This window comes from Phoenix dactylifera, chromosome 11, assembly GCF_009389715.1.
Source record: "Phoenix dactylifera cultivar Barhee BC4 chromosome 11, palm_55x_up_171113_PBpolish2nd_filt_p, whole genome shotgun sequence".
NCBI lineage: Eukaryota > Viridiplantae > Streptophyta > Magnoliopsida > Arecales > Arecaceae > Phoenix > Phoenix dactylifera.
This window is the reverse complement of record NC_052402.1, coordinates 5,903,425-5,915,959: the sequence shown is the minus strand read 5'-3', so window position 1 is coordinate 5,915,959 and position 12,535 is coordinate 5,903,425. Positions and strand designations below refer to the sequence as shown.

General features: G+C 40.2%; 1 protein-coding gene and 1 non-coding gene across 2 annotated transcripts; one reads left to right on the top strand and one right to left on the bottom strand.

Moving 5' to 3' along the window:
* Positions 1 to 5,957: 5,957 nt before the first annotated feature.
* Positions 5,958 to 12,202, bottom strand: LOC120112508 (D-3-phosphoglycerate dehydrogenase 3, chloroplastic-like). The gene is made up of 6 exons (XM_039132061.1): positions 12,190 to 12,202; positions 10,825 to 11,376; positions 8,100 to 8,476; positions 7,891 to 8,001; positions 7,691 to 7,786; positions 5,958 to 6,920 (listed from the first exon to the last, which is right to left on the bottom strand). Exons 1-6 carry the CDS (start codon positions 12,200 to 12,202, stop codon positions 6,249 to 6,251), a joined length of 1,821 nt encoding a protein of 606 aa, XP_038987989.1. The 3' UTR covers positions 5,958 to 6,248.
* Positions 11,747 to 11,819, top strand: TRNAA-CGC. Its single transcript has one exon. It is a non-coding gene; the product is annotated as a tRNA-Ala (tRNA).
* Positions 12,203 to 12,535: the final 333 nt, after the last annotated feature.

Below are 12,535 nucleotides of genomic sequence, written 5' to 3'. Positions count from 1 at the left end.
ATATAGAATTGTGAGTTTTGTCTTCAAGTGGACTCTGTGAAAAAGAATCACCTCAAAACCATAAAAAGAAGGGTATCAGTGCCCAAGGTCCGCCGTACCGGTACCGGTCGGCGTACCGGTGGCGGCCCGTACCGGTCCGAACCGGTGGCGTACCGGTCCGAACCGGTTCCGTACCGGTTCTTCAACAATAAACTACCGGTACCGGATTCGACGCTGATCCGGTACCGGTCCCCGGCCGGACCGGTACGTACCGGCCCGTACCGGCCGGTACGGATCGGTACAGCAGACCATGTAAGTGCCTTTGAATATTCTTTCAAGTTACCACATTGTACAAAAATTGATACAACAAAGAGGACCAAAAGAATACAGCAGGCAACCATCTCTAATGCACTATTAATTCCATCACCACAAATAGAGGGCAACAGAAAATAGCAAAATAAACCTGCTGACAGGAAGTCAAAAATTGCTGCACTATAAAGAAAGCAAAATAGCTGCAGTTAAAGATAAGCAGCAACAGCGACAGTGGTATCAAAAGAAAAAAAAAAAAAAAAGATAAGCCAGTGCTATCAAAAAAAGGAGCAGCAACAGCATTATATCTAGAGAACTGAAGAATATATATACATATATACCCAAAGACCTCAAATTAAAGAACCACAAAGCACTGGTATGCAGTCTACTGCAGAAGAGGAAAGAGTCTAGAATGAACTATGTTGCTACAATTCGTTAGACAAAAATGTAGGTATTTAGGACATCAAATAGTAATGGTAAAAGAGATAAAACAAGCTAAAGCAAACTTTATGCTTATAATTCTGCAGCCTACAGAAACTCCATTTAAGCTAAAGCAAATACCTTATAGCAGCTTTATGGTGTCAGTGAAAATTATAAAACAGCGTATTCAGACCGCCACCTCCCAGTTAAGTTCATTCATGGACAAAACGAGATAAAAAGCAAAATAGGAAGGAACATGGAAAAGAAAAGGTAGGCCACTAAGGACTTTGACCTGCGCGATATAGCTGGCAATAGGATGATGGAAAACCCAAAAGAGATACTATTGCAAATCTCGCTTGGACTCAACTCCTGCTTCAGCAGCCTGCCAAGGTTTGCTCTTTCGCTGGCTTCCATTTTGCCAAAAGCCGTTAGACCTAGTTGACTCCTCATTGTTGGATCTCACCCCAGTACCATTTTCCTCCAGGACTGATTCAGAATTTTCTTTTACTTGTGAATACCTCTTCCTCTTCTTCCCATTCTCAACTGTCGAGCCTTTTATATCTTTGCTCGAGGCAGAAGGTTTCACATCATCTCCTTCTTCTTCCTCAATCTTCTCAGTATCCTCTTTGTCCAAGTCTACTTTTAAAGGTTTTTGTGGCCTTCCCCTCCTCTTATATTTAGGAAGAACCTCTTCACCACCACTCCCTGGATCTTCATGACTCGTTACTACTGTTAACTTCCTCCCCTTCCCTCTGCCTCTACCCATTAATCCAAAAGCCGGATCCAATCTCTAACAAGATTTGAAAACTAATAAAAGATGCAAGAGAGAAACTGATAACATATTTTATATTTCAAAAAGAAAAAGAATTCACATAAAACTGGTAAGTTCCAGATAATCCGAAAAACAGACTATGATTAAGCATCCAGATTGCCTTTCAAAAAAAGAAAATGTCAAATGCGATGTTTCTGAAGATACCACATGGCAGTAGATAATCCCAAAGAAACAGATGCTTCACTTATTTTCCAAATAATGATCCCAGGAAACTAAAGAGAAGGAACAAAAACTTCATCTTTTCATTAGCATCACCAAGAATCTACAAAAGGTCACCCCTGGAAGATCAAAGAAATCCCTCCTTTGAAAATTATTAACCATATTAAAAATTATTAAAAATTTCCCCATCATCAACCAGTCGGACATACAAGATGATCAAAATGCAAGAAAATCAAAAAATCACTTAAAGCAAGATCCAGATCTAGAATCTGACAAAACTAAAACCCTACAGATAATCTAGGCACAAAATAACAGGGAAATCAACCTATAACATCAAATCCGGACCCAAAATCAAGAAACATATCTATAATCCAGAAAACTATCACCAAATAACACCAAAATCTTGAACTATAAATCAAGAACCACGAAGTATTCAAAGAACACGAACGAAAGTAGGAATTGGAGAAAATGTCAAATGCGATGTTTCTGAAGATATCACATGGCAGTAGATAATCCCAAAGAAACAGATGCTTCACTCATTTTCCAAATATTGATCCCAGGAAACTACAGAGAAGGAACAAAAACTTCATCTTTTCATTAGCATCACCAAGAATCCACAAAAGGTCACCCTTGGAAGATCAAAGAAATCCCTCCTTTAAAAATTATTAACCATATTAAAAATTTCCCCATCATCAACCAGTCGGACATACAAGATGATCAAAATGCAAGAAAATCAAAAATCACTTAAAGCAAGATCCAGATCTAGAATCTGTCAAAACTAAAACCCTACAGATAATCTAGGCACAAAATAACAGGGAAATCAACCTATAACATCAAATCCGGACCCAAAATCAAGAAACATATCTATAATCCAGAAAACTATCACCAAATAACACCAAAATCTTGAACTATAAATCAAGAACCATGAAGTATTCAAAGAATACGAACGAAAATAGGAATTGGAGAAAATCACGAATATAACGACAAAACCCAACTAGAAATCAAGAACCATCTCGAATCTAAAAGAGAAAGCAAGAAAATACAGAAGTGGGCATGGATCGCTTATCGGGTCTCCAGCGATGGCGCCTCCGCACCTTCTCGCCGTCGTTCTCGTCAACTACGGTGCAGATATTGATGCACGAGGACGACCCAAAGAAGCCATGGACAAGGACGATGCCACGATCGTCACCACGCTCGTCGTCGCCACGAAGAAGACCTACAGAAAGGGGAGAAACAAGACCAAGAGGACCTTGATTCCAAAAGGAAAGCAAGAAAATACAGAAGTGGGCATGATCGCTTATCGGGTCTCCAGCAATGGCGCCTCCGCACCTTCTCGCCGTCGTTCTCGTCATCTACGGTGCTTGATGCACGAGGACGACCCTCGGACGAGGACGATGCCTCGGACGAGGACGATGCCACGATCGTCACCACGCTCGTCGTCGCCACGAAGAAAACAAGGGGGAGAAACCGAGACAAAGAGGACCCATGTAACGGGAGGAAGGGGTGGGGCCTCTAATATGGGGAGGGAAGTTTAACCTCTAAGTCGGCAACCGTTACCGACTTGGTGATAAAATTACTTATTTATCACCTGTTGAGTTATAATTTATTAAATATATTGAAAAATTGTTCTGAAGTCCCTCTTTAACATGTTGAATTATTTTTCTTGTTTACCATGAGCGTGGCTTATAAGTTCATTAAGCTATAAACAACAAATCAAGCCGGCAATTACCGTCGGTTTGCTTTTTAGCAATAGTTTTTTTTTCATGCTACTTTCTACATACCTTCTCTTATTCTCAGTCCGAAAATATTAGTTAAAAGAGATCTATCAATTAATATATTTATTTATAAATTGCGAGGCTCAATTAATATACTGAAGAGCCAAGAAATTATACTCAAGAAACTATTCAAAACAAAAATATTAATTTCTTATAGGAATCAAAGAAACCACAATAAGAAGGTGAAGAAAAGCACCAATTGAACACACCCATATATGTTGTGACTTGCGGTTCCTTTCATCCATTGAAGTCCCTCAAATCAAATTTCTCCTGCTCCTGGATCCTAACCATGTCATCCTTCTTAGCTAAGATCCCCACCCGTTGTCCTTGTTGGCAAATGGTAAGGTACCCGAGGGGATGTATGAAGAAATCTTTTTTGTCTTTATGACAAAGGTGCATGAGGCAGATTTTAGAATCGATCTCCTATAGAACTTCCAACTTCTTGAAGTTCTCTGGCCAAATAGCCTCAGGCACAGCATTATGATTGAATGCGAAGTACAAAGATGCAAAGAGTGCTTTAAAGGACCTGCTGCTTTAGTTTTAAGTGGGATTGAGCTCATAAAAAATCTTGTTTCAATGGATAAGAGGCTTCTAACTAATTTAATGGACGAGACTTGCTCTTACTTTTTGTAAATAACAAAGATTTCTTTTTGATAGATATTTATTTATAATTCCAACAGTACCTCATAAGGTGTATATATTTTTAGAATATGAAAAGAGGGATATTCTAAGAATAATTAAAAATTCTGACTATTATAGGAGCATTTTGAGAATAACAAAAATTTGTTGGAAATACTGATCTAGTGCGCATCTAAATTGTTGCATCTGGCCTACTCTTAATGGTAGTCTAGTGCCTAATTGGACTGCCATAACTAATGCATATCATTGTCTGTCATTTTTTGCAGTTTTCTATGATGCATGATTTGTTTCCCCAAAAGGATTAAGACTCTAAAACTCTATTCTACATTAATGTTGGGTACTTGATTGTGATCAATCTTTTTCCTCTTTTTCAACAAAGATCAGCAGGGGCACTTGCAACTGATTGTACTGTATGTTTCCATCTTCTAAGGATGGCTATACACTCTACATATGCAGAAGGAAACCTCAGGATACACTCAAAAACCATTTTCAAGAAGAACCCAGAGGATTCGAAGATTTATAATGGCAACCGTACGAGGTCATCACTCTTAAGTAGAACAGTTATGCACATGTTAGATTACCTGATATCATAATTAGATCTCCACATTTTAATGCGGAAAGAGATGGTTTAATCTATCAACCAAGATGCATGCAACTTGCCTTGATAAAGGTAGGACATCTATAGCTACAAGAAGCCTGATCATCCTTCGGCTGCAGACATTGGCCACACCCAGCATGTAAAGATATCCTTGCAGGGATACAACTGCTGCAACTTCTGTAATAGTGTAACCTTAAGGCCAATCGAACCCTCCAACCACCAAAGTCGAGGAAGCATCCATCTTACTTAGATGCAGTTTGTCCCTTGGGGTCAATTCGGCCACAAGACCAAGATGCAGGAAATATAAAAAAAAAAAAATGCATTCTCACTTACATGGGCTAGCTTTACCATTTACATGCCCAGCCAAACAACGTACTTGCCCCACTTGTTGCAGCTGGGTTCTTTAATGAAGAAACTCATGCTTTATTAATTAGATATTACAAAACCTGCAAATCCCATCCACCTATAATTCCATGGTTGATCAAAGTTAGCTTTTACATGTTGCTTATTTCAGCTATTCTTAGACAAAATGACATATAACAACCATCAAATATGCCACTTTTAATGTGCATCATAGAAGTGAAGATAAATAATTGCAGACAGGTGGAAATTTGGAATTAGTAGTAGTTATCAAAGACAGAAAAAAAATTAGGAAAATTATTTTTTTATAAAATTATTCTCAGAAAGCTATGAATGTTATATTGAAGGTTTGGTGTATAATATAGTATAAGATTTATATATAAAAATATAATAAATAACTATGCAATATCATCACCTATAAATGGAAATGAGTCAATAATGATAATGCAAGTCAAAGGCCAAACTTAGTTCTACAAAAAGAATGCTAAAGATGACCCATACATTCCTTGCTCCATTCCACGTTACAACATGGTGCCCAATTTACATGCAACAATAACAACATGGTAATACCCTTTCACCTGGTATAATACTTAAGATGAAATAACCAGAGTCCAGCTACAGTAGCTTTTAATGATCCATTCATATGCATTAGCTGTTATTGGTTTCCTCTGCTTTACTTCAGCCACTGTCCAGTTTTTATGATTTCAGGGTCCAATCTAGCAGTTAATTCAATCTAGAACTCGGCATGATGTCGAAGACAAGCGAAACTTGCACTAGGTAGCGAGGTCACACAACGTAAACCAAGAGATGGACAAGAATTACGCAGCAGCTCCCCAAGTAAGAAAACTATACAACATTGCCTGCACTCACCAAGCAGACCAAGTAATGCACCAGACAACTAAAACCGCTATTGTTTTTCTTCCACTGGCGTTTACACTGGGATTTCAGAAAGTTTTAAAACATTCCATATGCAAAAAAGATAAATTACAGTACTACTGAATAACACATGTTTATTCAAATAACAAATCAAAATGAAGGGTTGCACCTACTACTACTGATAAAAAGCCTGACAACTTGATTGATTATTTTCCGAGTTCTCTGAAATGCTCTAGCTTACTACCATAAGTTGCATCAAAATTGGGGGTTGTGATTTTGCTGAAGACGACAACTGATTTCGCTACAGCTTGAGGAAAACAAATTCTTCAATGGCTGGTATCTCCCCAATCTTCTTCAGAGTTTCTTTGCTTGGCCCCTCATCAACACCAATTGCCATAACTGCATGCTTCCGTGGGGCAATCCTTCCGACGCTCATAAAACTAACATTTACATTCTGCTCGCCCAAGATGCTCCCCACTGTCCCAATCATCCCTGGCTGATCGACCTGCCTGCAGAGGATCAGACTTCCTTCCAAGCTTACATCCACTTGGAACGATCCTACCTTGGTCAGATGAGGTATCCCATCCTCTACCCTCCCTTCAACTCTGATCTCTCCAGTCTCAGACATTGCACTTGCAAACCTCGACTCCACGTTGGCAATCTGGACCTGTATGAATTCTAGAGGGCTCTCTGGTGAACCATCCAACACAACTCTCTCTTCTGTAATGCGGACCCCTCTTTGTTTGGCCGTGAAATCAGCATTTACAAGATTTACAAACACACTAGATATGGGCTCAATCAGACCCTTGGTGATCATGGCACGAAGGAGCCTAGTGTCAAGATCATCAGGAGCTCTGGCAGATGCATAGGTCACCTTCACCGATTTCACTCCACTACCACCAGCCACAAGCTGGACAGCGAGCCTGCCAAGCTTTTCTGCCAATACAACAAATGGTGCAAGCTCCGAGAGGACCTAAAAATGTAAAAGTTATTGTATTAGTTCCCCCGTAGAAACGACAGGAGAGGTACGAATAGTGGTTCCTCAGGCTTGGAGATAAAGTTTGATGAACAGATAATATTTTACTGCTCTTGGAAAACAAGCATATCACAAGGCTATCAGAAACAACAAATTTGGCAGGAGACTTTTTCATTTTTTTAAACATCAGATGGTGATGGCCTTGCAGACATTGTATAAAAGAAAAGGAGTGTCTCATGCATGCACTGGCTCCTTTTACACATTATTATAACATACATGATGTATGGAAGCAGTTATCTGACATATGGCCTAATGATTATATGGTCGCTTCCAATAATCAATCCAGCAAACAATGGTGTAGAAATGCTCAAAACAAAAGGAGCTTGGCTAAACTCCTTCCAAAGAAGGCTACTTGACTTGTTCATGTGGTAAACCTCACATGGTGGAATTCTGTGGTTGTCAAAGTTTAAGGGATTAGGAGAGTGCAATTCCACACAGACAATTCACGTTATCTCCTGCCAGAAGGAGAGAAACCTAACTGACTTAAAACAAGAAGTCTTAACTCCTACATTTGGGGTTGGAATAACAGCCCCTACTTCACTACCAACAGGTTAGAAAGATAAGACATTATATTTCTTCATACTATACGTGTTTGACTAATTGTATTTGGCATGTTCTTCCAGTAATTTTATTATTTTCCTTGGAACATTAACATTTCAAAGCATGAATGGCGGGAAAAAGGGTGCAATCATGTAAGATCCCCATACCTCAGCTGGAACCATTGGTGCATTTACTGCAGTAGCAGCAAGCTCGCCTTTCAAGGCACCTACAACAGCTTCAGCTATTTCAATGGCTACTCCCTCCTTGACATCACAAGCACAAGAAAATAATGATTAAGAGATTACTATTTTATTAGATAAACAAGTAAATTAATACTTCAAAAGTCAGATAAGACCGTTCACAGCACCTGTGCTTCCATCGTGCTGGCACCAAGATGCGGGGTTACAGTTACTTTTTCATGAAGCACTAACTTGTTGTCAGCAGATGGAGGCTCTTCTGTGAAGACATCGAGAGCAGCCTGATTGATTCACATTCACAGTTATAAGACAATCATTACTTTCTCAAACTTCCTAAACATATTAAGCCAGAGACGAGAGAATATGATCGAAAGAGAACCTGTGCGACAATGCCAGAATCAAGGGCCCTGACTAGAGCTTCTTCATCAATGACACCACCACGAGCAACATTTACAATTCGTACTCCTTTCTTCATTTTTGCAAAAGCCTCATCATTGAGAATCTTGGATGTGGAAGGAGTAAGAGGCATATGCAATGAAATGAAGTCGGCGGCTGAAATAGCTTCATCGAAGGTTACTAACTCCACTCCTATAGCACGAGCTCGGTCTGCAGCAGCATATGGATCGTGTGCAATCACATGCATCCCTAGCCCTTTAGCACGTCGTGCAACTTCTGATCCAACCTTTCCAAATCCCAACACAGCAAGTGTTTTCCCAACAACTGATACACCAACATATTTGCTGCGCTGCCACTTACCTGTTGAAAAAAATATCATTAAAAAAAAAACCATTAGACAACTTTGTTGGACAGCATGCATATATAATATCAAAAACAACAAAATGATGTAAGAAAGTAGGTATAGCTTGTGGCATGGGAAAGAACAAAATAGAATTCATTTAGGTTGCAGGAACAGGTTAGCCAAGGTAAATGAAAATTGAGCTCACAGCAATTCGTAATATGTTCAATAAATACCTAGAAAATTACTTCAACTGACAGATCTTGATGGACAAGTAAATGTAGAGGATCAGTAAACTTGAAAGCCCTAGGATTCCCCACATAAAGGGGGGGAACCCTAAACGCCCAAGATACCAAAATCTTTTGTGACATGTCGTTGCATTTGTTTTAAGAATTAAAGGAGAATAGTTCCTAGCATCCCTGCCATGGTGTTTGGGTTTTTGGTAGAAGCACCATGTCAATGAGAATCTATTCATTAGAGATTGCATGCAATTGTAGGTCATCCAAAACTCTATATCACACCATGTGATATCTTAAAACTTCTTGAAAGCTCCAGTTACAAGCACCAGAAATCTCTCCTCAAGAGAACTTCAGAAAGTTTCTTGTTCTTATATAAAGGTATGATAAACTTCCCATTTAGTGCCTATTTGGACATATTCCAGCAGGAATTGGATTTGTTGGCCTGCCCAGCCTGTAGTTTTCTAAGGGCCCACCCAAGTCCTAGCCTAGATCCTAGCCTGTGGGCCTATTGGTCTGCAGGAAGGAGAAAAAGACCCATGGAGGTCTTTTTTCCTCTCATAGGATTCAGGCTGTGGGGATGTTGGGTTGACATGGACCATACCTATATAGGCTGCCCAATCCATAAATCCATCAGTAAATCCAGCTCAATCCTACTGGATTTCCCAAACACGGCCTTACTAGAGAAAATAATTACCTAGAAAACAAGAAGAAGAAAATGGAATTCAAATATTAACAAAGGGGCCTACATAAGTATCCTTCGAGAGTTCCAGCATCTAGGAAGGAATTGCTTCATGAAATTTTATGGAATATGTAACAATTCATTTGCTAGAAAATTATTAAAGAACCAATTTTGTTTCCATAAAAGTAAATGTGGTTAGAAGTTCAAAACAATTTAAAGGCACAATGTTTTTGCTAACTGCATATTAAAATCATGGAGCAAATGTCAGAATAAACATTCTTTAGAGCTCATTATTTCTTATGCATCAATAGGCAACACTACAGAATCTTACAAAAGTGAATTACCAAAAGAATATTATATTCGTTCACTAACAACTCTACCTTCAAAATGTTTCCATTTCCAAAAACCCAGCAGTTTGTCTTGGAATGCCAAAATATTGAGATTAAAAGTTTTTCTTGGCATCTTTAGAGTATCCCATGAAACAGTTAATATTGCTGGTTTACAAATTGAAGCAATAGAATAGAGTGCACTGGCTTATTAGAAACCAAAGTTATAGAGAATGGTCTGAAAAAGATTTACCGACAAACTTGAAACAAATTGGAACATATAATTGACTAGGATAGTTTTAGCAAAAGAATATTTTGATTTCTCGCAAGCCAGCAAGTCAACCTCTGTCAGATCTTCGGCCCAGTTTATTAACGAAACTGACTCCACTTCCATTTGATTTTAGGAGGGTTTGTCTAAGTGACAGTCAATTTTTAGAAGCATCCTCAAATAAATTCACAGTATATAGGTTAGGCACAGCCACTCTTAAATTCCAATGCTGTGAGATCCATTTTATCCTTTGAGATAAAGGAGAACAAGGCTTTGATTTTTGAGGCCAGGAATAGACAAAGTAGTCATAAGGATGGGTCTAAAAAATATAAAAGCATTTAAGGCAGCCAATTGAAAAATTGAGTGCTTCACAATAACACAAATCATGACAACCATTCAAAAACGTATAATACAAGGCACCGATGTTTAGATCCTGGCAAGACGGGGGGCATCCCACCCTATTCCTGCGAGAAAATGGGAGTAGGACAGGACCTCAAAACCCATTCATGTGAGGAAAGAAGAAGAAAGGAAAGAAAGAAAGGAAAGAAGAAGACAAGGAAAAAAGAAAGGAAAGAAAGAAAGGAGGAAAAAAGAAAAGAAATAAAGAAAAAAATAAACGAAAGAATAATAATAATAATACCATGATATTGACAAAATGAAAATGGAATTACGAGATTCTATTATCCATCTAAAGTAAATCATAGCATAAAAGAACCACTGCTCAAGCAAAAATATACAAACAAACAAACTTGCCAATCGATATCTCATATTTGGTTGTTAAAAAAGGCATTTTTCAATCGTGCAGCACTTTCAAACCGACGTCCAGATCTATTAGATTATAGTGTTAGAAGCATACCAACTTTAAGGGAGGCATCAGCCTGAGCAATGTTTCGGGCCATGGCAGTGAGCAGAGCAATCCCATGCTCGGCAGCAGCAACCGTGTTAGCCGTGGGGGCATTCACAACAAGACACCCATGCTCGGTGGCGGCGGCAAGATCGACGTTGTCGATGCCAACCCCGGCGCGACCGACGACCCGGAGGCGGCCGCCGGAGGACTCGAAGACCTCGCGGCCGACCTTGGTGCCGCTGCGGACAATCAAGGCATCACAGAGCGAGATCTTGGTGCAGAGCTCCTCGGGGCAGAGGTTATAGGAGCAGTCGACGTTGGCGAACTCCTTGAGAAGCTCGAGACCGGCTTCGCCGAGCTTCTCCGCGACCAGGACCGTGGGCTTGGCGCCGACGCCGACGTGCTGGGCGGCGACCACGACGAGGAGGCCGCGGCGGCGGAGGGGAAGGCGGAGGCGGGTGGCGGAGGCGGGTGGGAGGAGGCGTCGGGAGAGGGAGGAGGGGGGTGGATGGACGGGGAGGAGATGACGTTGGATGCAGCAGCGGACGCCGCCATTCTTTACTTATTGGACTCTCTGTGTTATAGTCTGTGAGCAGAGCACGGGAGGCTTCTTTGGTATTTATAGCGAGAGAGAGAGAGAGAGAGAGAGAGAGAGAGAGAGAGAGAGGAGCAGGAGTTTAGGGATCGGGGAGTCCGGTTTCGGCAATGGGTTTTGGCGTTGGTGGGTTTTGGGGTTGGTGGGTGGGGCTGGGCTTTTGAGCCGGCGGTATTCCATCAAATACTTGACGTACATCTTTTCCGTGTCCCGTTGCCAGAAGTCAAAGGAACCCTTTTACCTACCAGTGTGAAACGAATCTAGATGTAGACGTAGTGGCAGCCCATGATTTTCCGAACATGAATAAAAGAATCTCTAGCAGGCTAAGTCCGTCTTGGGGGTGTAGCTCATATGGTAGAGCGCTCGCTTCGCATGCGAGAGGCACGGGGTTCGATTCCCCGCACCTCCATTCCTTTTTTTCTTTCTTTCTTTTTTATTTTTCTTGGACCATGGGTTCGAAGCTATTTTGTTAGGGATATCTGAAATTCCTAATGGGCCAACTACATTTATGAGTAAGTCCGTTCCTTTTGTTCTTTCTTTCTTTTATATTTTTCTTGGACCATGGATTCGAAGCTACTTTGTTGGGGATATGTGCAATTCCTAATGGGCCAACTACATTTATGAGCAATGATTGGATGGGCTAAAAGAAGTTGCTTTATTGGGGGCTATCTGAATGCCAAATGGGCCAACTACATTTATGAGTAATGATATGAATGGGCTAAAACAATGTTGGAGAAGACAAATTAGAGCTTTTCCCAACCAGTACGCACTCTCCTGACCTGAATGGGACATGGCAGAGTCAAGCTAAGGATTACAGAGTTCAGTCATTCATCTTCGGGTTGAACTCATTCAAGCTAAGGCCGGCCCCGTCCAAAAAAACTACACCATTAGAATAAGATTCTCCAGAGACTTTCCTTTGGCTACGCAAAAAGGTGTTGCAAAAAAATTATGCTCGGGTTGATAATATTATGCTCTCTATCAAGTTCAGTCCGAGCATAATTTTTTTGCAACAACAGACATCAGTTTTTCTTTTTTGGTGATTAAAAGCACAGATCTGAAGAAAAGTAAATCCAAACTGAATATACGAAGAAGACAAATTGGATACCAAAAACAATTCTTTTATTT